Genomic DNA, 26,263 nt, shown 5'->3' on the forward strand with positions numbered 1-26,263 from the left:
TAAAACAAAAGTGAAGCAAAACAAAAGAGGAATCTTAAAATGGCTACCCATCCTCTCGCCCTGCCCTCAGGGGCAAGTAGTTTACCTTATAACTTACCCTCAGTCACTCCCCGTGTGAGCCACCAAATGCCGCAGTCTGGCTGGGCACAATCAGGAGCCACTTGTCAAAAGAACCTAACTTTATTTTTAGAACCACACACGCCAAACAAAACAGCTCCTCAGGAAAAACCCTCAGAGCCCCAACTGCCACCACCGGCTTCCCACAAGCCTCTCTCTCAACCACAAGCCTCCACATCTCCCACCATCCTCCTGCTCTTGAGGCAGATTGGCTGGGTCACGTGGGCGGAGCCAAAAAAGTCCCCCAATGAGCAGCTCCATGGTCTGAAAGGGCAGGGAAACAGCCCAATGAGCATCACCGCAGAGGAGACAATCAGCTAGATGTTGCTGGGGCCGCTGTGAGCCAATCATCAGCTGGCAGTCTGAAAGGGCGAGGAAACAGCTCAATGAGCATCTCCAATGAGCATCACCGCAGAGGAGCCAATCAGCTAGATGTTGCTGGGGCTGCTGTGAGCCAATCATCAGCCGGCAGCTGGAAGTTTGCTGACAGCTCGAAGTTTGCTGGGGCCCCTTCGGCTGTGGCTCTCAACACAAGTGACCAGTGGATCTGATGTTAACCAACACCCACTTTTATTACCTCTCCTTTCCTATTTCATTCACTATTCTTGAGTACTATATGTGATTCCTAACAAGTTGTATTTCTACTCCACTGCGTTTAAAAAAAAATGGTGTAACTCACCAATCACTTTTAAAACCCACCAAGATTCTGCAATTGAAATTTGAGAAGAGTAAAATACAAAGTGTCCCTCAACAATTAGGGAATCCATACTCCCAAGTTCAGAGAAGCATTTCAAGAATCCCAAAGTCTTGGGACTGGGGTTTTGACTCAGCAGTAGGGCACTTGCCTCATGCATGTGGGGCAATGGGTTCAATCCTCAGCACCACATAAAAACAAATAAATAAACAATATAAAGGTATTGTGTCCATTTACAACTAAAAAAATTTGTAAAAAAATCCCAAAGTCTTAAATATTTGCAAACAATGTACTCCAGAGGGTTGACTTTTCAGTACTCAGGACACTGGTCCTCACCCACAGAGAGCAGGTTTCTGAAGTTCTCCAGCATCACTTCTTGGTACAGCTTCCTCTGGGCAGAGTCCAGTAACCCCAGCTCCTCCTCACTGAAGACCACAGCCACATCCTTGACGTTCACAGCCTCCTGCAACAGAGAACACACAAAACCCACATCCACTGGGAGAGGGGCACACTGAGCAGGTATGAGGACAAGTGGAAAGATGTTCTCAATTTTTTTTTGTGATGCTGAGAATAAAACCCAGGGCCTTGTGCATGTGAGGCAAGCACTCTACCAACTGAGCTATATCCCCAGCCTAAAGATGTTCTCAATTTTGATGACTCTGACAACTTTAAATTGCTTCTTCCCCTTCTCTATCCTGAATGCTGATTCCATACACTGGTTTTCTACAAACACAGCAAAAGCATGCAACTAAAGGCAGGTGTTTTGCACACACCAATAATTCCGGCTACTCAGAAGGCTATCCCTTGAAATCTGAGGCAGGAGGATGGCAAGTTGGAGGCCAGCCTTAGCAACTTAGCAAGTCCTTGTCTCAAAAAAGTAAAAGGGCTGGGATGTGGCTCACCCCTGGGTTCAATCCCAGCATAGGGGTTTGTGGGAAGTTCTTGCAAACTAAAAAAAACCCCTTTATATTTAATGTGGTGCCATTTGGGAGTATTCCAACAGTAAGTGCCCTAAAACTGTAACTGGTGAATCATGGGATATACATATTTTTTTAATTTGACTGATACAATTTGAACACCCAAAAATATAAAATCTGAAAAGCTGCAAAACCTAAAACATTTTTAGCACTGACATGATGCCACAAGTGGAAAATTCTGCACCATGAAATTCTTTTCGTGCATAAAATTATTTAAAATATGGTATAAAATTACCTTCAGGCTATGTGTATAAGTGTATAAGAAACAAATGAATTCTGTATGAGCACCTTGCCAGGGTAATTTTTCCTGTGAAGGAGGAGATAAGCAGCCTGAGAAAATAAAGTCTGAAGTAATTAATGAAGAAATAAAAGACAGTCAGAATTATTGTTTTAAGAGAGTGTCTGATAGGTTCTTCCAGTCCTGGTAGGAGCTGAAACAGAAGACGTAAAAAAAACTGCTCTGATTCTTTATTTAAGGGAGAACATCAAAGGCAGGGATAAGGTTTCAGGGGAGGAGTCTTGCTTCATGATGTCTTGCAGTCAACAGGTTGATTGGCATCTTGGCAGGCCACACCCATCTCAGAGAGGCTGTGTGGCTACAGCAGATCACCCCGTCTCTGGTACTGTGTGGAACCTGGCAGAGCTAAATAGAAATTCACATGTATCTGGGCAGTCTTAACCAGCGGAATTGCTGCTGGAAGTTTCCAGACACCAGGGGTACCATGCCAGTTTAGTCCACACATAGTCCACAGATGGCTCTCGACAATTGTGTGATTAGACTTGGGTCCCATCCACAAGATATTTCATCATGTGACTATTACAAAATCCCCAAAAAATCTAAAATCAAAAACACTCCTGGTGCCAAGCATTTTGGATAAGGGACACACCTGTGCTGACAAACTATCTTAGAAGTGTCAGGTCAGTTTGGTCCCAGGGGTCTGACCACTTTCCCCTCCTTTCTCAAACATCAACTGAACCTGTGCACTCCTGTTCTGTCACAGTCTAACAAGCACATAGGCCTTCTATGCCCTTCCTGGTACTTGGTGAAGTATTTTAAGCCAAATTTTTAAGAAAATTCACATGTTGTAATATTTAAGACAGCTGCAGAGGCTATAATCATAGAAACAATGAATAAAAGAAAAGTAGCCACTCCAAGGATCATGAGACCAAGAGCTCACTTGGTCTGTTTAACTGGCATGCACCTGTTGTAAAGCGTGAACACCAACTTCAGCCTACCACCTTTCTGAAATGTTAGCTGGCAACAGGACAAAGCCTCCTTTGAGGTGAAGGATGAATGTCCTTTTCCTCTATTATAACTAGTGATACAATTGGTTAAGTTGCATTATTTACAGACTACAAGATATTTATCATCCTTTCTGTTAACACTCACATTTCCAATAAACAAAGCATAAGGAGATTAAACATATGCCTGTAGGTCATACAGGAACTTCCTTATAATTCCTGCCTACAAAATCAGGCATAGGTCTGTCAGTTGTGCAAAGATTCTGGGGCAGCAATTAGGCACCAAACATCCTTCTAGATGCCACCTTGCTGAAGGTAAGAATATTACCAATAAAACCTCCAGGTGTCATGGCATCCTTGCATAATTGTCTTTGTCAATTCTGGGAGACCAGTCTAAAATATATCCACTATTTCTAGACATTTTGTTGTACTGGCAAGGCATTTGCACAATTCATCCATTTAGGAAAGGTGCCAAATTCTATTGTAGAATGATTAGGGCAATAATACATTGATGGATATCCTATGTAAATAACTGACCTGTCTGGGAAAATTTCATCTCAATACTCTTTCTATTTTGAAAACTATCCAGGTGTATAAGTATAGTCTTAAATTCTAAGTACCAGCATGATTGCTGGTTTAGGTTCCCCATGTTCTGTCTTTTCCTCAAAAGATACCCTTAGCCAGCCAGCATTCTTACCATGGGATCAACATATAGGTAGCTGACCATTATAGTCAATATCATTAAATCTAGGTGGATTTTCCAGTCCACATTGTAAAGTACATTAAGGGCGGAATGGGAATGGATTGGGGAATGGATCCACAGAAGTCTCTTCATAGATTTTTCTTACCTGGCAGCTTGTGAATCTTACATGGCTGTGAAATCTGTGGGTGGAGGTTTACCCTCCTGTGTCAGGTTTTTCAGCCATTCCCATGATGACAGGTTTAGATTCTATCCCTTGAAATCTGATTTAACTTACTGAGCCATGTTCAGCAGAAATTTATCACAAATTAAGAAAAAATTTTTGAAATATTTTCTAAGATATAGTACATACATGTAGGGTACTGTTTCCCCCCCCTTTTATTATTTGTTAAAATTTAATAAAAGTTTGGCATAGTATCATTGGTTTTAAGTCATAGACAAAGTTTAGTATAGTACAAGTATTTAATAATAAGAAAAGATTTATTATCTTTAATTGGTCATGAAACTTGACAAAAGTTACTTATTAGCTATGTTAAGGTTGACATTATTGAGTTGGAAAGGGACTATGGTAAATAGAAACAATTTTTACTAAATGTATGATTTGATTTTGACTTTAACAGAATTACAAAATGAAGTATATAATAAGTTGTATATAACAATTTGTATTTTGAATTTAGCTCTACATTAACTTACATAATTATCTTAATTTGAAATGAGTTGAGAGACAGAGTTAACTTAAGAGAGGTAGCCTTTACTAGGAGCATGAGATATATATATATATATAGACATCTCTCTAGAATAGGAAGTACATGTTTAATAAGCATAGGAAAGATATTTTGTTTTTTACCACTAATTAAAAATGAAATAGAAAAATGAATAGCCCTATATTTACCAATCTATGAAAAACCGTTAGTATCATTAGTAAACCTAATGTTTATTTAAGTATGGGGAATCAGTACTTCAACAGTGGATGGGTAAAAATAAGTGAACAGTATTGTTTAGGACAGTGGTCTCATTTAGAGTTCATATAACATAGAGTTATCAATGACATCTTAAAGGACTTACGTCAAAATAATTTTTATGTATAAAGAAACAGTTGTATGGACATCTTCAATAACTTGATGAAGCAAGATTAGCTTTAATAATTATGTGGAACTTATGACGTTACTTTGTGAAAAAATTACTTCCAGGTCCGTGAGGTCTTTTCGCTGCCAGCCACACCATGCAGAGGGATCCCAATTCCAACACCCATTGTGGGATGTGGGTGGTAGTTGGCTCCTGGACAGGCACTACTCATCATGTGTATTCAAGGTACATAGTGGGTCTGGTTTTCTCTCACAGGAAAATTGCACTTATATTTTTCAGAGTGTTGTGGATTGGTTTTTGAAAGTAGAGAGAAAAGTTAGTTAGTTGTTAAGCATGGGGAATTCTGTGTTTTCAGAAAGGGAGATCTATTTTGCAATTCTGATGATGATAATTAAACAAAGAGTAAAAGATATAAAAAGAGCCCAGCTCGCTCAGTTTTTAGAAATGATTAGGGACATTTGTCCATGGTTTTGTGAGGAGGAATCGCTTGATTTGTATACTTGGGAAAGGCTTGGTAGAAAATTATTTGAAGGTTGCATTTCAGCTGACCTGTCTAAAAGTATGATCAAAAATGTACAAAAAAATTGGACTGCAGGGCTGTCTTAGCGGTAGCACACTTGTCTGGCATGTGTGAGGCACTGGGTTCAATTCTCAGCACCATGTATAAATAAATAAAATAAAGATCAACAACTAAGAAAAAAAATTTTTAAAAATTTGGACTGCAATAGAGATGTGTTTATATTCAGACCAAGATTTTGGTTAGTGGTCTTCAAAAGACTTACTTGTGGGTCTTAGAGATGCAGTCAAAGCCTCAAACCTGGTAGGCAGCCTTTCCCAGCTCTGAGGATTTCTCTGTCTGCAGGTAACCTGACACATCAAAGGCAGGAAGAAAGATTAAGGGCAGAACAAAACCAGGCTGGATTTGTAACTCCTGAAACTCAGAGAGAAAGCCTCCGAGCAGAATCTAAGCCTGTTCCATTCTTAGCAGGTTAAAGTCAAGAAATCCAGCTGCTGGGGCATGAGTCTTTGCTCCAGACCAGTGCTAGGCAGGGAAATGCCCCAGGTCAAATTTCATTAGGAAGGGAGATGCAAGATGATGGGGGAGGAACCGTGCTGGGGGATTTGGAGGAGGATTCACAGTCAGAGGAGGAATCTGGGTTGGAAATAGGCCTCCAGAATTTACATTTAAGTGGTCCTGCTCCATCAATCCGGATCTCCCCTCTCTCTTCAGGAAGGTTGAGGCTTAATCTCTTCAACATGGCCCTTACAAATCTTTCTCCCCTCCAACTTAGTCTCAGAACTGCAATACAAGAGGGAGAAGATATTTTAGAATTAAATTCGTTCCAATTTTTGAACAGATAAATGAGCAAAACCAACATGTGTGAGTTCATGCTGCTGTTCCTTTTTAAAATGTTAAAAGAGTTGAAATTTGCTTGCTCCACATATGGAGCAAACTTAACTTTTGTTCAAAGCCTCATAGAATCCATCTGTAGTGAGGCTCTGCCACCTCATGACTGGGTCATACTAGCTAAAGTGTGTCTTTCTGGAGGTGATTATTTACTGTGGAGATCTAATTGGATAGATCTTTGCTCTAAGCAGTCAGAAACTAACAAAAAACATGGGATTGACATTATGGTAGAGATGTTGACTGGGTCAGAACAATTTACTGATTTGGAACAGCAGTTAAAGTATGATTTACAAGTTTATAATCAGATTAGGGCATGTCCCAGAAGGGCATGGAGGGAATTGCCTAATAAAGGAGGAAAAAAAAGTAGGTTTCAGTCAAATCCAACAGGGACCACAGGAGAGTCTTTGGATTTTGTGGGGCATTTGTGCCAGGCTACAAGCTGCATGGTAGGGGATACAAATGTCTCCAAGGTGTTGATTAAAAATCTAGCTTATGAAAATGTTAATAAAGTCTGTCAAGAAATAATTCAGCCACATTTTAAGAAAGGAATTGTGTCCAAGTTTATCCATCCATCTTTGTTCCAATGTAGGTCCAATGCATTTGCAAAGTCTAACTATTGCTACCACATTAAAGCAGGCTCTGCAAACTCTGTCAAAGAAAAGAAATTACCAAAGGCACTGTTGTAATTACCAAAGGCACTGTTTTAATTGCTGGCACTGTTTTAATTGCTGTAAAGTCAGGCACATGGCAAGGGATTGTAGATTGCCACAAAGGCAAGGAAATTCACCGGATTTTTGGCTGCCCTATTAGAGGGGCAACTACAAGGCATGGGGAGGCCACGCCCATAAATGGCCAGCCTCTGATTATGCTGTAGGGAAACTGGAAGTGGGACCACCCCGGCCCCACCAAACAGTAGAGGGCAGAGCCAAAGCCTCCAGGTCATGCTCATCAACTCTAGCCCAGCTTCCTTATGTGCAGGCCCAACCTTACAATTCATCAGAGACAGTTTAAGTTCATAGGCCGGAGCTTGGAGCTCTGACCAGCCCTGGAATTCAAAATAAATCCTTAAGGGATTTATGGGTCATTGCCATAAATTGATAGGTTTAATATTGGGAAGAAGCAGCCTAACTCAAAAAGGAATTCAATCTTATCAGAGCATACACCGAGCACGGAGCGGCCAAGTTCTGGCTCCCGGAACTGCCCTGGCCCAGGGCTAGGAGCCCGCGGAAACTGCTTCTCGGTCCGGGTCCTGCTGAGGGCCGGTCAGGACTCACCCGTTGCTTTGGTTGCCCGGCAAGGGGAACGAAATGCTGCCATTTGCATAGGATACCAACATGGCAGAGATCTGATGTCATCAGAAAGCGGCGGAGGAGAGAACTTCATCAATACCAGCGGTGACAGAAACAGTTGGTCTCCTGGTAGGGGGGGTGAGGCACAGACACCCGAGTCTCTCTTGATTTGTCGTCGAGCCAGAGGGGAGGAGCCGGGCCGCCGCCAGCGCCCGGAGCAGGCCCAGCGGCTCGCCAGCGTGGTGACCGCGTGACCCCAATTGGAGAGGGGGCGGAGCGGAGCCGCCACTCGCACCCGCAAGGTGGGCAGACCCGCGACCCAGTGGTACATGGGCGTGGTAGGAGGGGCAGGGCAGAGCCGCCGTTCGCGCTTGCAAGGTAAACAGACCTGTGACAGCCGGGCGGGTCAGGCCCAGTGGCCTGCCAGTGTGGTACACATGTCACCCCAACTGGAGTAGGGGCAGAGCAGATCCTTCTCCCACGCCCGGATCAGGCCCTGCCGGTGTGGTGGTCACGTGACCCCAATTGGAGTGGGGGCGGAGCGGAACCGCCACCCGTGCCCGCAGGGTGAGCAGACCAGTGATCAAACTGCAGATCAGACCCAGGGGTCCGCAGGCGTGGTAGGAGGGGCAGGGCAGATCCGCCGCCCGCGCCTCCAAGGTAGGCAGACCTACAACAGACCGGCGGATCAGGCCCAGGAGCCTGCCGGCGTGGTACAAACACCACCCTAATTGGAGTAGTGGCAGAGCAGAGTCGCCGCCCGTGCCAGGAACAGGCCCAGCGTCCTGCAGGCGGGGTAGTCACGACACCCCAATTGGAGTAGGGGCAGAGCAGAGCCTCCACCCGTGCCCGAAAGGTGGGCAGATCTGCGACCGACCAGCGGGACAGGCCCAGTGGCCTGCCGGTACGACAGACACGTCACCCCATTTGGAGTAGGGGCAGAGTAGAGCCGCCGCCCGCGCCTGCAGGGTAGGCAAACCTGCAACCGACCGGCGGATCAGGCCCGGTGGCCTGCCGGCGTGGTACACTCGTCACCCCAATTGGAGTAGGGGCAGAACAGAGCCGCCGCCAGCTCCCAGAACAGGCCCAGTGACCTGCCGGCGTGGTAGCCACGACACCCCAATTGGAATAAGGAGAGAGCAGAGCCGCCGCCCGCACCTGCAGGAAAGATACGCAAGCAGTATGAAAAGACAAGGAAAGAAAGGACCACAAGCAATGCAGGTCAACGCAACTTTAGAAGAGGTAACAGCTGCAGCAGATGGAATGTCAGATAAAGAATTCAGGATATACATGCTTCAGATGATCTGGAGTATCAAGGAAGACATTAAACAGCAAAATCAGACAATGAAAGATCACTTCGACAATGAATTACGCAAACAAATCCAGGAAGCAAAGGATCAACTATACAGGGAGATAGAGGTTATAAAAAACAAACAAACAGAAATCCTAGAAATGCAGGAAGCAATAAACCAACTTAAAAACTCAATGGAGAATACTACCAGCAGAGTAGAACACTTAGAAGATAGAACATCAGACAATGAAGACAAAGTATTTCAACTGGAAAAGAACATAGACAGCTCAGCAAGACTGTTAAGAAACCATGAGCAGAACATCCAAGAAATATGGGATAACATTAAGAGACCAAACTTAAGAGTCATTGGGATACAGGAAGGTACAGAGCTCCAAACCAAAGGAATGAGCAGTCTATTCAATGAAATAATACGAGAAAACTTCCCAGACTTGAAGAATGAGACAGAATCCCAAATCCTAGAAGCCTACAGGACGCCGAATGTGCAAAATCATAAGAGATCCACACCTAGACACATTATAATGAAGATGCCCAACATACAGAATAAGGAGAGAATTTTAAAAGCTACAAGAGAAAGGAAGCAGATTACATTTAGGGGTAAGCCAATCAGGATAACAGCTGATCTTTCAACACAGACTCTGAAAGCTAGAAGATCCTGGAATAACATATTTCAAACACTGAAAGAAAATGGGTTCCAACCAAGAATTGTGTATCCAGCGAAATTAAGCTTCAGGATGGAAGATGAAATTAAAACCTTCCACGATAAACAAAAGTTAAAAGAATTTGCAGCTAGAAAACCATCTCTTCAAAACATCCTCGGCAAAACATTACAGGAAGAGGAAATGGAAAATAACAATGAAAACCAACAGTGGGAGGTAGGACAGTAAAGGGGGGGGAAATAATCAAAGAGGAAAACAAACCATGTTTAGTAACAGAAATAAACAAATATGGCTGGAAGAACAACCCATATCTCAATAATAACCCTAAATGTTAATGGCTTAAACTCACCAATTAAGAGACACAGGCTAGTAGAATGGATCACAAAACAAGACCCAACAATATGCTGCCTACAGGAGACGCATTTGATAGGAAAAGACATACATAGGCTGAAGGTGAAAGGTTGGGAAAAATCATATCACTCATATGGACTTCGGAAACAAGCAGGAGTGTCCATACTCATATCAAATAAAATAGATTTCAAGCCAAAGTTAATCAAAAGGGATAAAGAGGGACACTACATACTGCTTAAGGGAACCATACACCAACAAGACATAACAATCATAAATATTTATGCCCCAAACAATGGTGCAGCTATGTTCGTCAAACAAACTCTTCTCAAGTTCAAGAGTCTAATAGACCACCATACCATAATCATGGGAGACTTCAACACACCTCTCTCGCCACTGGACAGATCTTCCAAACAAAAGTTGAATAAGGAAACTATAGAACTCAATAACACTATTAATAACCTAGACCTAATTGACATATATAGAGTATACCACCCAACATCAAGCAGTTACACTTTTTTCTCAGCAGCACATGGATCCTTCTCAAAAATAGATCATATATTATGTCACAGGGCAACTCTTAGACAATATAAAGGAGTAGAGATAATACCATGCATCTTATCTGATCATAATGGAATGAAACTGAAAATCAACGATAAAAGAAGGAAGGAAAAAGCATACATCACTTGGAGAATGAACAATAGGTTACTGAATGATCAATGGGTTATAGAAGACATCAAGGAGGAAATTAAAAAATTCTTAGAGATAAATGAAAACACAGACACAACATATCGGAATCTATGGGACACATTGAAAGCAGTTCTAAGAGGAAAATTCATTGCTTGGAGTTCATTCCTTAAAAAAAGAAAAAACCAACAAATAAATGATCTCATACTTCATCTCAAAATCCTAGAAAAAGAAGAGCAAAACAACAGCAAAAGAAGTAGAAGGCAAGAAATAATTAAAATCAGAGCTGAAATTAATGAAATCGAAACAAAAGAAACAATTGAAAAAATTGACAAAACTAAAAGTTGGTTCTTTGAAAAAATAAACAAAATCGACAGACCCTTAGCCATGCTAGCGAAGAGAAGAAGAGAGAGAACTCAAATTACTAGCATACGGGATGAAAAAGGCAATATCACAACAGACACTTCAGAAATACAGAAGATAATCAAAAACTATTTTGAATCCTTATACTCCAATAAATTAGAAGATAGTGAAGGCATAGATAAATTTCTTAAGTCATATGATCTGCCCAGATTGAGTCAGGAGGATATAGACAACCTAAACAGACCAATATCAATTGAGGAAATAGAAGAAACCATCAAAAGACTACCAACTAAGAAAAGCCCAGGACCGGATGGGTATACAGCAGAATTTTACAAAACCTTTAAAGAAGAACTAATACCAATACTTTTCAAGCTACTTCAGGAAATAGAAAAGGAGGGAGAACTTCCAAATTCATTCTATGAGGCCAACATCACCCTGATACCTAAACCAGACAAAGACACTTCAAAGAAAGAAAACTACAGACCAATATCTCTAATGAACCTAGATGCAAAAATCCTCAATAAAATTCTGGCGAATCGGATACAAAAACATATCAAAAAAATTGTGCACCATGATCAAGTAGGATTCATCCCTGGGATGCAAGGCTGGTTCAATATACGGAAATCAATAAATGTTATTCACCACATCAATAGACTTAAAAATAAGAACCATATGATCATCTCGATAGATGCGGAAAAAGCATTCGACAAAGTACAGCATCCCTTTATGTTCAAAACTCTAGAAAAACTAGGGATAACAGGAACATACCTCAATATTGTAAAAGCAATCTATGCTAAGCCTCAGGCTAGCATCATTCTGAATGGAGAAAAACTGAAGGCATTCCCTCTAAAATCTGGAACAAGACAGGGATGCCCTCTCTCTCCACTTCTGTTCAACATAGTTCTCGAAACACTGGCCAGAGCAATTAGACAGACGAAAGAAATTAAAGGCATCAAAATAGGAAAAGAAGAACTTAAATTATCACTATTTGCAGATGATATGATTCTATACCTAGCAGACCCAAAAGGCTCTACAAAGAAACTATTAGAGCTAATAAATGAATTCAGCAAAGTGGCAGGATATAAAATCAACACGCATAAATCAAAGGCATTCCTGTATATCAGCGACAAATCCTCTGAAATGGAAATGAGGACAACCACTCCATTCACAATATCTTCAAAAAAAATAAAATACTTGGGAATCAACCTAACAAAAGAGGTGAAAGACTTATACAATGAAAACTACAGAACCCTAAAGAGAGAAATAGAAGAAGATCTTAGAAGATGGAAAAATATACCCTGTTCATGGATAGGCAGAACTAACATCATCAAAATGGCGATATTACCAAAAGTTCTCTATAGGTTTAATGCAATGCCAATCAAAATCCCAACGGCATTTCTTGTAGAAATAGAGAAAGCAATCATGAAATTCATATGGAAAAATAAAAGACCCAGAATAGCAAAAACAATGCTAAGCAGGAAGTGTGAATCAGGCGGTATAGCGATACCAGACTTCAAACTATACTACAGAGCAATAGTAACAAAAACAGCATGGTACTGGTACCAAAACAGGCGGGTGGACCAATGGTACAGAATAGAGGACACAGAAACCAATCCACAAAACTACAACTATCTTATATTTGATAAAGGGGCTAAAAGCATGCAATGGAGGAAGGATAGCATCTTCAACAAATGGTGCTGGGAAAACTGGAAATCCATATGCAACAAAATGAAACTGAATCCCTTTCTCTCGCCATGCACAAAAGTGAATTCAAAATGGATCAAGGAGCTTGATATCAAATCAGAGACACGCCGTCTGATAGAAGAAAAAGTTGGCTACGATCTACATACTGTGGGGTCGGGCTCCAAATTCCTCAATAGGACACCCATAGCACAAAAGTTAATAACTAGAATCAACAAATGGGACTTACTCAAACTAAAAAGTTTTTTCTCAGCAAAAGAAACAATAAGAGAGGTAAATAGGGAGCCTACACCCTGGGAACAAATCTTTACTCCTCACACTTCAGATAGAGCCCTAATATCCAGAGTATACAAAGAACTCAAAAAATTAGACAATAAGAGAACAAACAACCCAATCAACAAATGGGCCAAGGACCTGAACAGACACTTCTCAGAGGAGGACATACAGTCAATCAACAAGTACATGAAAAAATGCTCACCATCTCTAGCTGTCAGAGAAATGCAAATCAAAACCACCCTAAGATACCATCTCACTCCAGTAAGATTGGCAGCCATTAGGAAGTCAAACAACAACAAGTGCTGGCGAGGATGTGGGGAAAAGGGTACACTTGTACATTGCTGGTGGGACTGCAGATTGGTGCAGCCAATTTGGAAAGCAGTATGGAGATTTCTTGGAAAGCTGGGAATGGAGCCACCATTTGACCCAGCTATTCCCCTTCTTGGTCTATTCCCTAAAGACCTAAAAAGAGCATGCTACAGGGACACTGCTACATCGATGTTCATAGCAGCACAGTTCACAATAGCAAGACTGTGGAACCAACCTAGATGCCCTTCAATAGACGAATGGATAAAAAAAATGTGGCATTTATACACAATGGAGTATTACTCTGCATTAAAAAATGACAAAATCATAGAATTTACAGGGAAATGGATGGCATTAGAGCAGATTATGCTAAGTGAAGCTAGCCAATCCCTAAAAAACAAATGCCAAATGTCTTCTTTGATATAAGGAGAGTAACTAAGATCAGAGTAGGGACGAAGAGCAGGAGAAGAAGATTAACATTTAACAGGGATGAGAGGTGGGAGGGAAAGGGAGAGAGAAGGGAAATTGCATGGAAATGGAAGGAGACCCTCAGGGTTATACAGTGGAGGGGGTAGAGAGAGAGGAAGGGAGGGGAGGGGAGAGGTGGGGAGGGGGGATGGTGGAGGATGTGAAAGGCAGCGGAGCACAATAGACACTAGTATGGCAATATGTAAATCAATGGATGTGTAACTGATGTGATTCTGCAATCTGTGTATGGGGTGAAGGTGGGAGTTCATAACCCACTTGAATCAAAGTGTGGAATATGATATGTCAAGAAATTTGTAATGTTTTGAACAACCAACAATAAAAAATTAAAAAAAATAAAAAATAAAAAAAATTAAAAAACAACCCTATTATAAACAAACAAACAAACAAACAAAAAAGGAATTCAAGTGTTACCTGGTGTTATTGATACAAATTTTAATGGGGAAATAAAGATTATGGTTCAAGCAAATTGCATCATTCAGTTTTCTCCAAGGATATAATTGCACAGATAATTTTTCTGCCTTGCTGATCCGCAGGGAAAGGCTTAGCGGATGGTCTGGGTGGAATCCCGGCTTCCAGGTCCCCGGGCCAGGCCTATTTGGCTCAATTGATCAAGCAAGAGCACCATCTATTGGATCGTAAAATCAGCCAAATAATTTTAGAGGCATACGAGATACAGGAGCAGATAAATTAGTTATTTCCAGCAGAAATTTGCCCCAAAACTGTCTTTGCATACTGCCCCTGCCTGCTTAGAAAGGACTGGTCAAATCTCTTAGCCTTCTTAGAGCCCAGTCCTCCAATGGGAAGATACGGATGGCAATGCAGGACTTTTTAAAACTTATGTCCTCAATACTTTGCCAGTAAATTTATGGTGGTGAGCTATTCTATGTAACCTAGGTGTGTTATTAATAACTCCTGATTCTATGGTGTCACCTCAGATGTTTAATCAAGGTTCTATTTCTCCTAAAGGATTAAAAGGGAATCAGCAAGAGGGTATTTACCTATGACTCAATTTAATTCACCCAATCAAAATTCTTAATGAGGGAGCTGACTTCCTCCCCAGCCCGGAAAACAGCAGAAAAAAATGATCTAGCTAACAGAAAAGCCCATCGGGGTTAGTCACTGGCCCTTAACAGGGGAGAAACTTTGAATAGCCAATATTTTAGTCCAAGAACAACCTCAAGCTGGCCTTAGAGCCTACTTTTAGTTGCTGGAATACAGCAGTTTTTGTAGTTAAGAAAAAAATCTGGCAAATGGAGACTATTACAAAATCTTAGAGCAATTAATCACATTATAGAACCCATGGGAGCTTTACAGCCTTGGCTTCCTTCTCCTACAGCCATCCCTTTTGATTATCTTTCAATGGTAATAGGTTTAAGATTGTTTTTTCACTACCCCACTGCATCCAGATGATTGTCAGAGATTTGTTTTTACCATTCCGGCTATAAGTTTCAAAGAACCAGTTAAAAGACATTGCTGGAGGGCTGGGGTTGTGGCTCAGTGGTAGAATGATTGTCTAGCATGTACAATGCACTGGGTTTAATTCTCAGCATTGCGTATAAATAAGTAAATAAAATGAGTGTCCATGAACAACTAATAAAAATATATTTTTTAAAAAAGATATTGCTGGACAGTTTTGCCTCAAAGTATGTGTAACAGCCCAATGCTTTGTCAGAACTTTGTAGCTCAGGCTAGTGCTCCTGTAAGAAAAGAATTCCCCGATGTATATATTATCCATTACATGGATGATATTCTTTTGGATCATGCTAGTCCAGATGTAATTTTGCAAAATTTTTGCTCAATTAGAAAATTCACTTACTGCAATTGGTTTATGCATAGCACCTGAAAAGGTACAAAAGACCTCTCCTTCTTAATATTTAGGTAATGAAATTGAAGGACACATAATTTGTCCACAAAATCTACAAATAAGAGTTAATGGTTTACATACTCTTAATGACTTTCAAAAGTTACTAGGATGTCTCGAGCCATCCATGGGCGGTATGTGTGAGCTATGCGCATTGTAGATAAATGAGGGCACAGGTCTGGGGTGCTCACTGATTGGGCTGTGTGATGCAAGTGCGCCTTCTCCTCTCACTCTGCCTGTGATCCCACACAGCACCTGAAATGGGTGTGACTTGCCAAAATGTCAATTTGCTGACCACAAGATATCACAAAGCAAGACTCCACCTTTGAAACCTTATTCCCTGCCTTATTTGGTGTAGAATATTCTATTGAAATCCTTTATTGTCTTTTCCCTATAAATAAAGCAATTCAGGTGCACTTGCTCTCTTGCCTTCCAACATGGAAGAGGACCCTTAAGGTCACAGAGCAGTCCCACCCTCAATATGAAAATTACTTCTGTGTCCTGTGCTTTTTTTGCCATTTTCTTAGTTTAATGTTGCCACCAAGCTCTTTTAAACCCAGCCCATCTCGTCAGCATGGGACACTGGTGAGACTAGGTGATATCAATTGCCTGAGACCAAGTTTAAAACTAACCACTGCAGATTTGAGTCCTCTGATTGAGATCTTCAATGGGATCCTTCTCCAACTTCTCCTCATCAACTTACAGCAAAAGCAAGGATTGCCTTTTAAAAGGTTAAATCTGCTATTAAGACTGCACATCTTACCAGAATTAATCCACAGGAGCCTATATACTTGCTAGCATTTCCCATTGTTCATACTCCTACAGGAGGAATATGGCAATCATTGGGAATTATTGAATGGCTCCACCTAGATCATTCTCCTCAAAAGTCATTGACACTATTCCATGACTTTATTGCTGTTAGTTATTAAAGGAAGAACATGAGTTGTGCAGACAGTTGGGTCAGAACCCAATCACACTGGCCCCTGGGACTCAAAGCCATATGTTAGAACAGTTATTAAAATGGGACTGTCTCATAACAAGCCAGTCATTTCCACAGAACATCCGCCAATACCTCACTGTCCTAACCTTTGTGCAATGGAATTTGGCACTTTTCCTAAATGGATGGATTGTGCAAATGCCTTGGAGTACAACATAAAGTTTCGAGAAATAGTGGGTACATTTTAGACTGGTCTCTTAGAATTGACAAAGACAATTATGTAAGAATCCATGAACCCTGAAGTCTTTGTTGGTAATATCCTAACCTTCAGTGAAGGCTGCTTCTAGAAGGATGTTTGGCGCTTAATTACAGCCTCAGATTTCCTGCACTATTCCTGATTTCATAGGCAGGAACTGTACGGAGGGTTCCTGCTATGGCCTGCAAGCCTGTGTTCAATCTCCTTATGCTCTAATTATTGGAAATGTGAGAATTTAGAGAAAGGATGATGAATACCTTATAGCTTGTAAAAAGTGCAATTTAACTAATTGCATTACTAGATATAACACAGGGAAAGGAACACTGATCCTTCACCAGCCCTCTTTTGTCTTATTACCAGCCAACATTTTAGAACAATGGTATGCTGATGCTGGTGTCCAGGTTTTACAACAGATGCATGCTCAGTTAACCAGACCTAAGTGAGCTCTTGGTCTCATAATCCTTGGAGTGTCTGTTTTAATTTCATTCATTGCTTCTATGGTTACAGCCTCTGTGGCTATATCTCAAAACATTCAACATGCAAATGTTCTTACAATGTGGCTCAAAATACTTCCAAAGCCCTCCATAATCAGATAATATTTATGAAAAGATTGAAACTAAATTGAATGCTCTAGAAGCCACTGTCATAAATATTGGTAATGAGCTTTCTGTTCTCAAGTTTAGGAAAGGCTTAAGTGCCATGCTGATTATAAATGTATCTGTGTTACTGCAGCCAAGTACAATACTTCCCAATGGGATTGGAAAAAGGTTAAAAATCATCTAATGAGTATTTGGCAGAGCAATAATAATAGCTAGCCTGGATCTTTTGGAGTTACATCACCATATCCAGGATATTCAAAAAAGTAAAACTGATCTTTTGGATCCTACCTCTCTAGCTGACCATATACTTCAAGAATTAAATGGCTTTAATCCTGGAAACATGCTTAAACATTATCCATGGTATATTATTGCAATGTTATCTATGCTATTAGTTCTCTTTTGTATTGTGATGATAGGATGTTGTGCCCTCAGAACAAGAATCCAGGAACTTGAGATAATGGCTCATCATTTACTCTTCCAAAGTAAAAAGGGGGAATATGTGGGTAGCTGCCCATGAGCTGTTTAGAATTCTCTCTCAGCCTTGAGCCAAGGGGGTGTTGGTCTGCCATTGCATGCTGTGGGCTGCATGATACAGGTGGCCTCCACCTTCACTCAGCGAAGAAATAAGTCTGTTTTCTCATAGCTCTGGACCTGGGCATTACCCACTGGGGCTAGGTCAGCCCATCCCTGCCTTATTTGAAAAACATTTATCAAAAATTCTTTGTTAATTTCCCTATAAATAAAGGGATTTTGGGTGCACACTCTCTCTTGCTCTCTTGCCTTCCAGTGTGACAGCAGGACTCTTAAGGTTGCAGAGACATCTTACCCCCGCTTTGTGAAAAAATTACTTTTGTGTCCGTGTGGTCTTTTTACCTCCAGCCCACACCATGCAGAGGGATCCTGATTCCATCACCCAAGTGGGATGTGGGTGATACACGTGACATGAAAGTACAACCATTTGCACATTGACACTTTTACATGGAACAATTTAAGTTGCAAAAAGCCTTGCTCTTCAGAAGAATCATGTTTATTCTTCAAAAGGATAAACTGCTACATACTTATAATATATAATACAATTCAGGAATGAGAACAATTGATACATGCAATGACACTGTACTAAGTAAAGAACATCAGACAAAAACACGACTGTATTACACAATTCCACTAAGTATGTCAAGTTTGATAACAAGGAAATATACATGATGATGTATCAGAGCAGGGGTAGCTACCTCTGGGGAGTAAGGAAGTGCCTGTAATGAGACTCAAATGAAGTTTTTATTTTTAAAAATTTTTTTATTTGTCTATGGGCCTTTATTGTTATTTATTTATATGTGGTGCTGAGAATCAAACCCAGTGCCTCACACATGCTAGGTAAGTGCTCTACCACTGAGCTACAACTCTAGCCCTCGAAGGAAGTTTTTGGGGAAACACAAATGTCTGTATCTTGTTTTGGGTGATGGTCTAATGCAATAACACAGCTGTCAAACGGGTGTATGATTGTCACTTTCTTATGATCTGTGTGACTTTTGTAATTATATTTCATTTCAAAGAGTCCCATGTGAAATTCTTACAAATCAAAAACAAATTTATTTAGATGCATGCAGTGTATGTTTGTTGGTAGTCTCTGAAAGATTACATTAAAAATGGAAAATTTTGGAGACAGGTACATAAAAAAATGCTGGATCATAACAAACTCAAGTGATGCTATTTAAAAAAAATTGAAAACTACACACACTGTAACTTAATTACATAAAATATATTTTTAAAAGCATACATATATAAAACATACAAGATCTATAAAGGTATGCAAATAGTATGGAGAATAGAGATGATTTGTAACTAATATAGTAATGTGTATTTCCCCCTATTTTTTGATATCTATGAGTTTCTGCACTATTATTTGCAGAATAAAGATGATGATAAAACAATTAAAACTAAAAAGTAAACAAAAGCTAAATACAAAAATTTAAAGAATTGACCCCCCAGAAAAACCCAAGTAACTGGAAGGTCACAAATATATCTTCCTCCTTTGTCCTTCCCAAGGCAGAAAAAAAAGACGTTTCATCTTTGAGAGATGTCATTTTAAGAGATGAAAATCCCAACTCCACTCACCTGAAACTTGGTCATCTTCTCCTGCTCCTTCTGGGGAAGGGCAGAGTCCTGGGAAGTCAGAACTGGGAAAGAGGAAAGAAGCCATGAGACAGGCCCCAACCCATTTGCTGCTCTGTGGGAATTTCTAAATGGAGAGTAGCACATACCACTGGCCCCGCATCCTGGGGCCCTTGCACGATGAACAATCTACTCTACTCTCAGCAGCAAGCCTCCCTGGACAGTCCTTGTGGCTCTCAAGGTTTTTGCCATTCTCTCCCTGGGTGTTGTTGGAAACAAAAGATAGTGGAATGTACCAAACTCTGGAGCCAAAGGATCTGTAGTAAAATCTTGGCGCTGCTGATTTGGTCAAGATAATTACCTCCCTTTCCCCCAAACTTGTAACCTGTAAAACTGAGAAAAATAGTACTTCCCTCACGGGATTTGAGTATGAGTAGATGGAAAAGTTTACACCTGATTTTCTTGCTACTGCAGCACAGCAGCAGTGTGCATCCTAAAACTGTCCCTGAGAATGTCTCTTGTCATGTCCAATGAAGGAGTCTATCATCACACCCAGATTTCATAGACTGTGCAATGCTGTGTCCTCTGAAATTCCTTTAGTCTTTGCCTTCAGTCTGTGAGTCCCGTTGGCTATGTTACTTAGTACTGTGTTGTTGTGTAGTAATATTTAATTGACATCAGTTTGTGGTTTTATAAAAGGTACAAATACTTCTCAATTTTCTTTGTGTAGTTAGGAGGGTCTCAGTGGTAGAGCCTCTTCCTCCTACACTCTCTGTGATCAAGAAAAACTACAACTAGGACTGTTGATTTTTTTTCATTTTAAACAAATGTTCAGCAGTCACTTTTTAAAACTGTACAGCAGTTACTTTTTTAAAAAAGCATTCTTTTTTTAGTGTTATTTATTTATTTTTATGTGGTGCTGAGGATCAAACCCAGTTCCTCACACAAGCTAGGAAGTGCTCTACCACTGAGCCACCACACCAGCTCCAGCAGTCTCATTTAAATGAACAGTACTGTAGGAGTAATGACAGATCCTAAGTGACAGAGGTGCTTTCGGTGTTTGGGTGTTCAGTGAGCTGATCAGCAGCCTTGGCTATGCAAATCCATGACACAGGGTCTGAGTTGCTGCCAGAGGCTGGGGGCAGGTAGTAAAGCATAAGACCTGTAAGTTTTGGGTTTTTTTGGTGTGATGAAAGTATTCTGGAAACGGGTAGTGGTGATGGTTGAACAACCTAGTGAACATTCCGAAGACCACTAAATTTCACACTTTAAAGAAGTGGATTATATGTGTGTGAATTACAACTTGATTTTTAAAATAGGAGAAAAAAAATCTTGTCTCAGTGCCTGCCATAGTATACAAACTCTCAAGAAGGGATGTTCCCATTTAATGGATGAGGAAACTGAGGAGTGGTGCGATTACCTCACCCAGGGTGACAGAGCTGGTGAGGAGAGACTGCATCTGAATCCAGCTGACTTCATCTTCCTCTCTAATCTTTAAGTCTGAAGAGATGACTGGGGTGTCTTTCAGATCAGAAAAAGGGGAGCTGGAGGACATGGACTCTGCTGAGAGATGCTGAAGCCAGATCATCAGAATCCTAACACTGACCCCTGACTCATTAGCTCTTTGTGCCTCTTTCCATCACCACATCTACAAAACGGGCATGGTGACAAAGTCAACTTCAGAAAGTTGTTAAGATGCACTCAATACAGGAGAATGGATGTTGTTCCTGGGTCTTTCTGCTTCAAGCAGCGGCACACTAGTAGGCACAAAAGCAATGTGGCCACTTCTCAAAAGCTTGGGGAAACTATCCCATCATAACATCCAGTTCCCTTTGTCCTGGCCCTCATTCATCTACACCTTCCTGCTTTGCTTGGTAGCAGGGTTTTGAAGGAGACCTGACATTATACAGCAGTTATGAGAGAAAAGCAAGAGGGCCTGACTCCATCCTGCTCATGGCAAGCTGCAGGGTCACTTTCCCAGGCCCAGGTTCCCAGCCCTTGCTCATTCCTGGGTTGCCAGGTTCTCTCCTGTCCCTGTTCCCACCACTCTTCCTCCCCAGAGAACCACTTCCCTTTCTTCTCCTGTAATTCTGCTGAGAAGTCTTCAGAGGAGTTGGGGAAATGATGAGATTAAGCATCTGTTTTTGCCTGTGAAACATGGAACACCTAGGTACCTTTTTATCCCCAGCAACTAAAATGTAGCAAGTTCTCAAAACACAGGGAATCCAAGAATGACTGAAGACACACACTCAGACATGGACAGTATAAACTCATCTGTGAGGTTTCTTGAAGCTGTAAAACTCTGAGGTTGTCCCTAACTGGGAGGAGGGGAGGATGGACTGTATCATCTCATTTCTTCCTTTGGCTTTTAAAATTTTATTTGTTTTGCCTGAGCAACATCAAGGTCATCCTTAAAAATGAAGTGGTTCATAAAAGGGTCAATCATGGGCTTTGGATGATGTAAACCCTATCAGTTTTAACAACACCATCAGACAGTTTCATAATCTTCTCAAAGTGTTCTTCTCTGGACATGATTTATATAATTTTAACACTCCCCCCACACACACACCATTTTCCTTCTTCTCCCATTTACTTTATATATTTAGCACTCTCACTCTCTAACATACCAATGCACATTTTATTTATTTTCCGTCTATCCCCCCTTTGGGACTGGAAGCCTCCTTGTTTTGTTCACTGCTTTTTATCCAGTGTAGAGCATTCGTTAATGCAGCAGGCAGGCAATATATGAGATGCTGAAAAAAATGAATGATTGCATGAAAAGGTGATCAAGATACATTTTACATTAACTGAGCACCTTATTACTGCTGACCAGGTTTATTCGTTTCTTTATTCAATAAATCTTCAATTCTGTGTATTAAAGACAGCAGTGAAGAAAGTCCCTGTGCCCATGAAATGGATACTACAGTGGGGAGACAAGTAATAATAACAACCAACAGATCAGGATGAAGGGTGTCAGGGAGAAAACGATGGGGACATGCCATTTCAGATGGCTTTACTTCTAGTGATGGCTGAGTGACATTCTGTAGATGAATTATCCTCTTGGGCCTCCTCTGTGGCTCAGGAATAATAACGGAGTAGAAATGACATGCAACCTCTCACATTGGATGGTGTCGCCAAGGGGTCACGCCCTTCAACTATCCGCAGTCCTTTTTGAGAAGTGGGGGCCGAGGAAGGAAAGGAAGGATGGAATATGAGATTGTGTCCCTGGTCCAGGATAACTCCCAGTGAGCGACCCCAGGCACGCGACAGAAGGGAGACACAGGCCAGGGGTCATTAGGCTCAAAGCTGGGCCAAAGCCGCTGCGGGGGGAGCTCAGCGCCACCGCAGGCTCTCAAGTCTTCAGGGGCCGAGGGCTTCTCGGGCAGTGGTGGCCGCGGCAGCAGCCAGGATGGTTCTGATAAACCTCCCAGCCCCTACTAGGTCGGCTACAAGTAAACCCCTGTGCAGAGGGGAAACGGCGTCGTTGGGTAACTACTAAGATTACACGGCCAGAGAGCTGCAGAGCGTGTGGAAAGTGGGGGAAACAGGAGATCCGAGAGCCGGGGAGACCCCAAAGCAGTGATGCGCGACCGGGGCCCGCCCCCGACTCGGGAACGTGCAAAAACCCTACAAGCGAGGGGGACGCAGACCGTCGCCTCTGCCGCCAAGGCTTATTTTCCCCCAGAGTTAAGGCCAACACCTCCGTATTCCACCCGCAACCCAGGAAAGACCTGAGCAGACTCAAAGGATACTCACCTCCCAGTGGGCATTGATGATGCCCTCCTGCGGCGGAAGTGCTCAGGCCTGGACTCGGCTCCCGGACTACACTTCCCAGAATTCCTGGGAGGAACACGGGCAGTAGTCCCCCCGCTACGCGGAAGTGGCTGACCACCTGGAGCTTCTGGACCACACTTCCCAGAATCGCCAGCAAAGTAGCTATTATGCAAGGTTGTCACTTTTATTTCTAAAAATATGTAAGTGCGTTTGGTTCACAGCGTCCTCGGCGCTTAAACTTTTCGTCCTTTCACTTTTCCATACCTCCCTTCCCCAGCTCAAAACTGTTTTCATCTACAACCAGCCGCTCTAGAAATCATAAATACAGAATATTTTATTTTTCTATAAGTTAGTTGAACTCAATGAACAATTACTTTTCAGAAAGTAGGACTGGTTGGTTTTTATTTGTTGGGATTTGGAGATTCAACCCAAGGGTTGGCCCATGCTAGACAAACGTCCTAACATGAGCTACACCAAGGGGTACAGACTTTTGTCTCAAAAACAAACAAAACCCCCAGAAATCTTGTTTTTGTCTTGTTTGCCAGCATCCACAAAAAAGTGTCAGGGTAATTTGTTAGCTTGCAAGTTATGCAAAATCCTGGAATCTTCAATGTAAGGTTTAAAGTCTTCATTAGATTTGATGGGCTAGAAATATCTGAAAAAAGACCCATAACTTATCTGTTGATTTAGTGTTTTCTGCGTTAACAAGTAATCTTCATATACATTTATTTTAAATGGTTGTGCCATATACTTTTTAATGTTCCTTTACTGCACTAGCTAGTATCTCTCATTTATCAGTGAATCCATTTATTAGCAGTTCTTACTTGTAAATTTTAAGGAATATTCCAGGCATCACATCTATGCATTCATAACTTTTTAAATTTTTTTTAAAAAATTTGATAGACTTTGTTTTTATGTGGTCCTGAGAATCGAACCCAGTGCTTCCATACATGCTAGGTGAGTGCTCTACCACTGAGCCACAACCCCAGCCTTCATAAATTTTTTAATAAAAGAATCTCTATACTGTAAGGGACAACTCGACTTAGGCAATGCCATTTGGAAACGTAGCCTCCATTTTAGAACTGTCACCTAGATCACTCTGATGCAGAACAATGGTCAGCATGACCTAATCCCAGACAATACCCTGTTCCCTGTTATCTTGAACTGAAATCTTGAGAAACATTTTGTTCTACATGGAACAGCAGTGACCATGAAGAATGGCATGATGACCCCAAGAATCCTTCTCTGACAACTCCCTAGCAACAGCTAAACTGCAAAAATTTCCCCCACCCTCTCACTCCCCTAGGCTGTAAGCAGAAGACAGGCTCCAATCTCGGCTGGGACACCTTTCCCCAGGTTTATCCCAAATAAGCCTGTTACTGTTAAGGTGCTTCTCCTCTTTATTTCCTTCATTAAGTTCTTTCTTCACATATACCTATATCATACTTAGCAGTATTTCTTTAATATCAAGTAATGCTCAGTCCAGAATACCATTTATCCTGTTGTTCCAAAGATCCTGTAATGGTTGTTTTGGTTGAATTAAAATCCAAACAAGTTCCACCCACTGAATTTGTTATGCCTCCTAAATCTGTTTAAATCACAATGGTCCTCTCTTTTGTCAGTTATTTGTTGGGGAAATCAGATCATTTGTGCTGTGACATATGCCATCTTATGGATCATTCCTTCTTGTATTGCTGAACTTGTTCTATTTCCATACTTTCTGTATTCCAATGGAATACACATCCAAAGTATAATAACAAAAGCAGTATATTGATTAAAAAAAATAATGGAAAATGATTAATCAATGGACATTGGGAAACAAGACACATCTATGCATTTGATTTTTTTTTTCATACCAGGGATTGAACCCAAGTGTGCTTAACCACTGAGCCATAGGCTTAGTCCTTTTATTTTTGAGACAATGTCTCACTAAGTTGCTTTAAGTTGCTGACGCTGGCCTTGAACTTGCAATCCTCCTGTCTCAGCCTCAAGAGCCACTGGGATTACAGGTGTGAGCCACCATGCCCGGCTGCATTTGATTTTTTAAAGTAACAATGCAATCAGTGGGGAAGGAACTTCTCAATAACTGATATAGGAATGGTAGTCATATGGAGATAAAAATTATGTGAGGTAATAATACTTTCCTTTGATGATTCCATGAGTTGATTTTAATTAGCACCTATAAGACAAAGGGAAAGAAAGAGGGAGGGTGAAAGCAGCCAGTTAAAATTAAAGGTAAATTCTGAGTTTCAAGGAAAAGTGGTGCAGTGATAATGATGTGGCTACTCTGGAATTCTATTCTCACGATTAACAATCACATTACAATTTTATCAGGGCAATGGGCTCGGGGTGGGTTCAATTGAAGCAGCAATGCTAGAGGAGCCACAAGAGCAGCTAGCTGCCCCACTTCCCAGCCAGAGTGACTTTTAGGAAAAAATGGATCAACCAACTTTTATTTTAAAATATATCGCTGAGGCCTGGGGTTGTGGCTCAGTGGTAGAGCACTCACCTAGCATGTGTGAGGCCCTGCGTTTGATCCTGAGCACCACATAAAAAATAAATAAAGGTATTGTGTCCAACTACAACTAAAAAATATTTTAAAAAACACATCCCTAAGAACTGTCCTTAACCACAGTGGACCAAGGACAGGGGTACCCCTTTTAAACACTATCTTAACCTCCCATGTATACTAACATTGATCGACTGTGAAGTGGCCGTTGCAGATGAGAGAAACTGCAGACTTCTGTGCTTGTGTCAGAACTAGATCTTTCTAACCACAAACTTGTAAGGCTGGCATAAAGACAGTGAGATGCTGTTCAGTATTCCCCACTTGGAGTTTCCGAGTTCCAACCCTGAGTTTCTCAGTTTTAGAAAAACCATATGCCAGGTCTTTCCCTGGGGTTTGATATCTTGTCTTTGACAACAACAAAGCTTCTTGGGCAGGAGGCCACAAATGCTCCACAAATTAATGGATTCTCAGGAGCTCTTCTCATGCCTCAGCACCCTGAGGCAGCATCTTGTTCTTTTATTTGCTGTGTTCTCTTAAGTTAGCACATCCATATAGCAACAACCTTCA

General features: G+C 41.3%; 1 protein-coding gene across 1 annotated transcript in view; it reads right to left on the bottom strand.

Annotated features, from left to right (window-relative positions):
* LOC125612596 (zinc finger protein-like) overlaps window positions 1-25,360 on the bottom strand; it is a 30,020-nt gene extending 4,660 nt beyond the window's left edge. Inside the window, exons 1-3 of the mRNA XM_048790761.1 lie at window positions 23,170-25,360; window positions 19,417-19,478; window positions 1,148-1,274 (exon numbers count right to left, since the gene is read on the bottom strand). Of these exons, the coding sequence (XP_048646718.1) occupies window positions 1,148-1,274; window positions 19,417-19,431 (142 nt within the window). The 5' untranslated portion in view covers window positions 19,432-19,478; window positions 23,170-25,360. The remainder of the gene's footprint in view (window positions 1-1,147; window positions 1,275-19,416; window positions 19,479-23,169) is intronic.
* Window positions 25,361-26,263: the final 903 nt, after the last annotated feature.

This window comes from Marmota marmota, unplaced genomic scaffold, assembly GCF_001458135.2.
Source record: "Marmota marmota marmota unplaced genomic scaffold, marMar, whole genome shotgun sequence".
In the NCBI taxonomy this organism is placed as follows: Eukaryota; Metazoa; Chordata; class Mammalia; order Rodentia; family Sciuridae; genus Marmota; species Marmota marmota.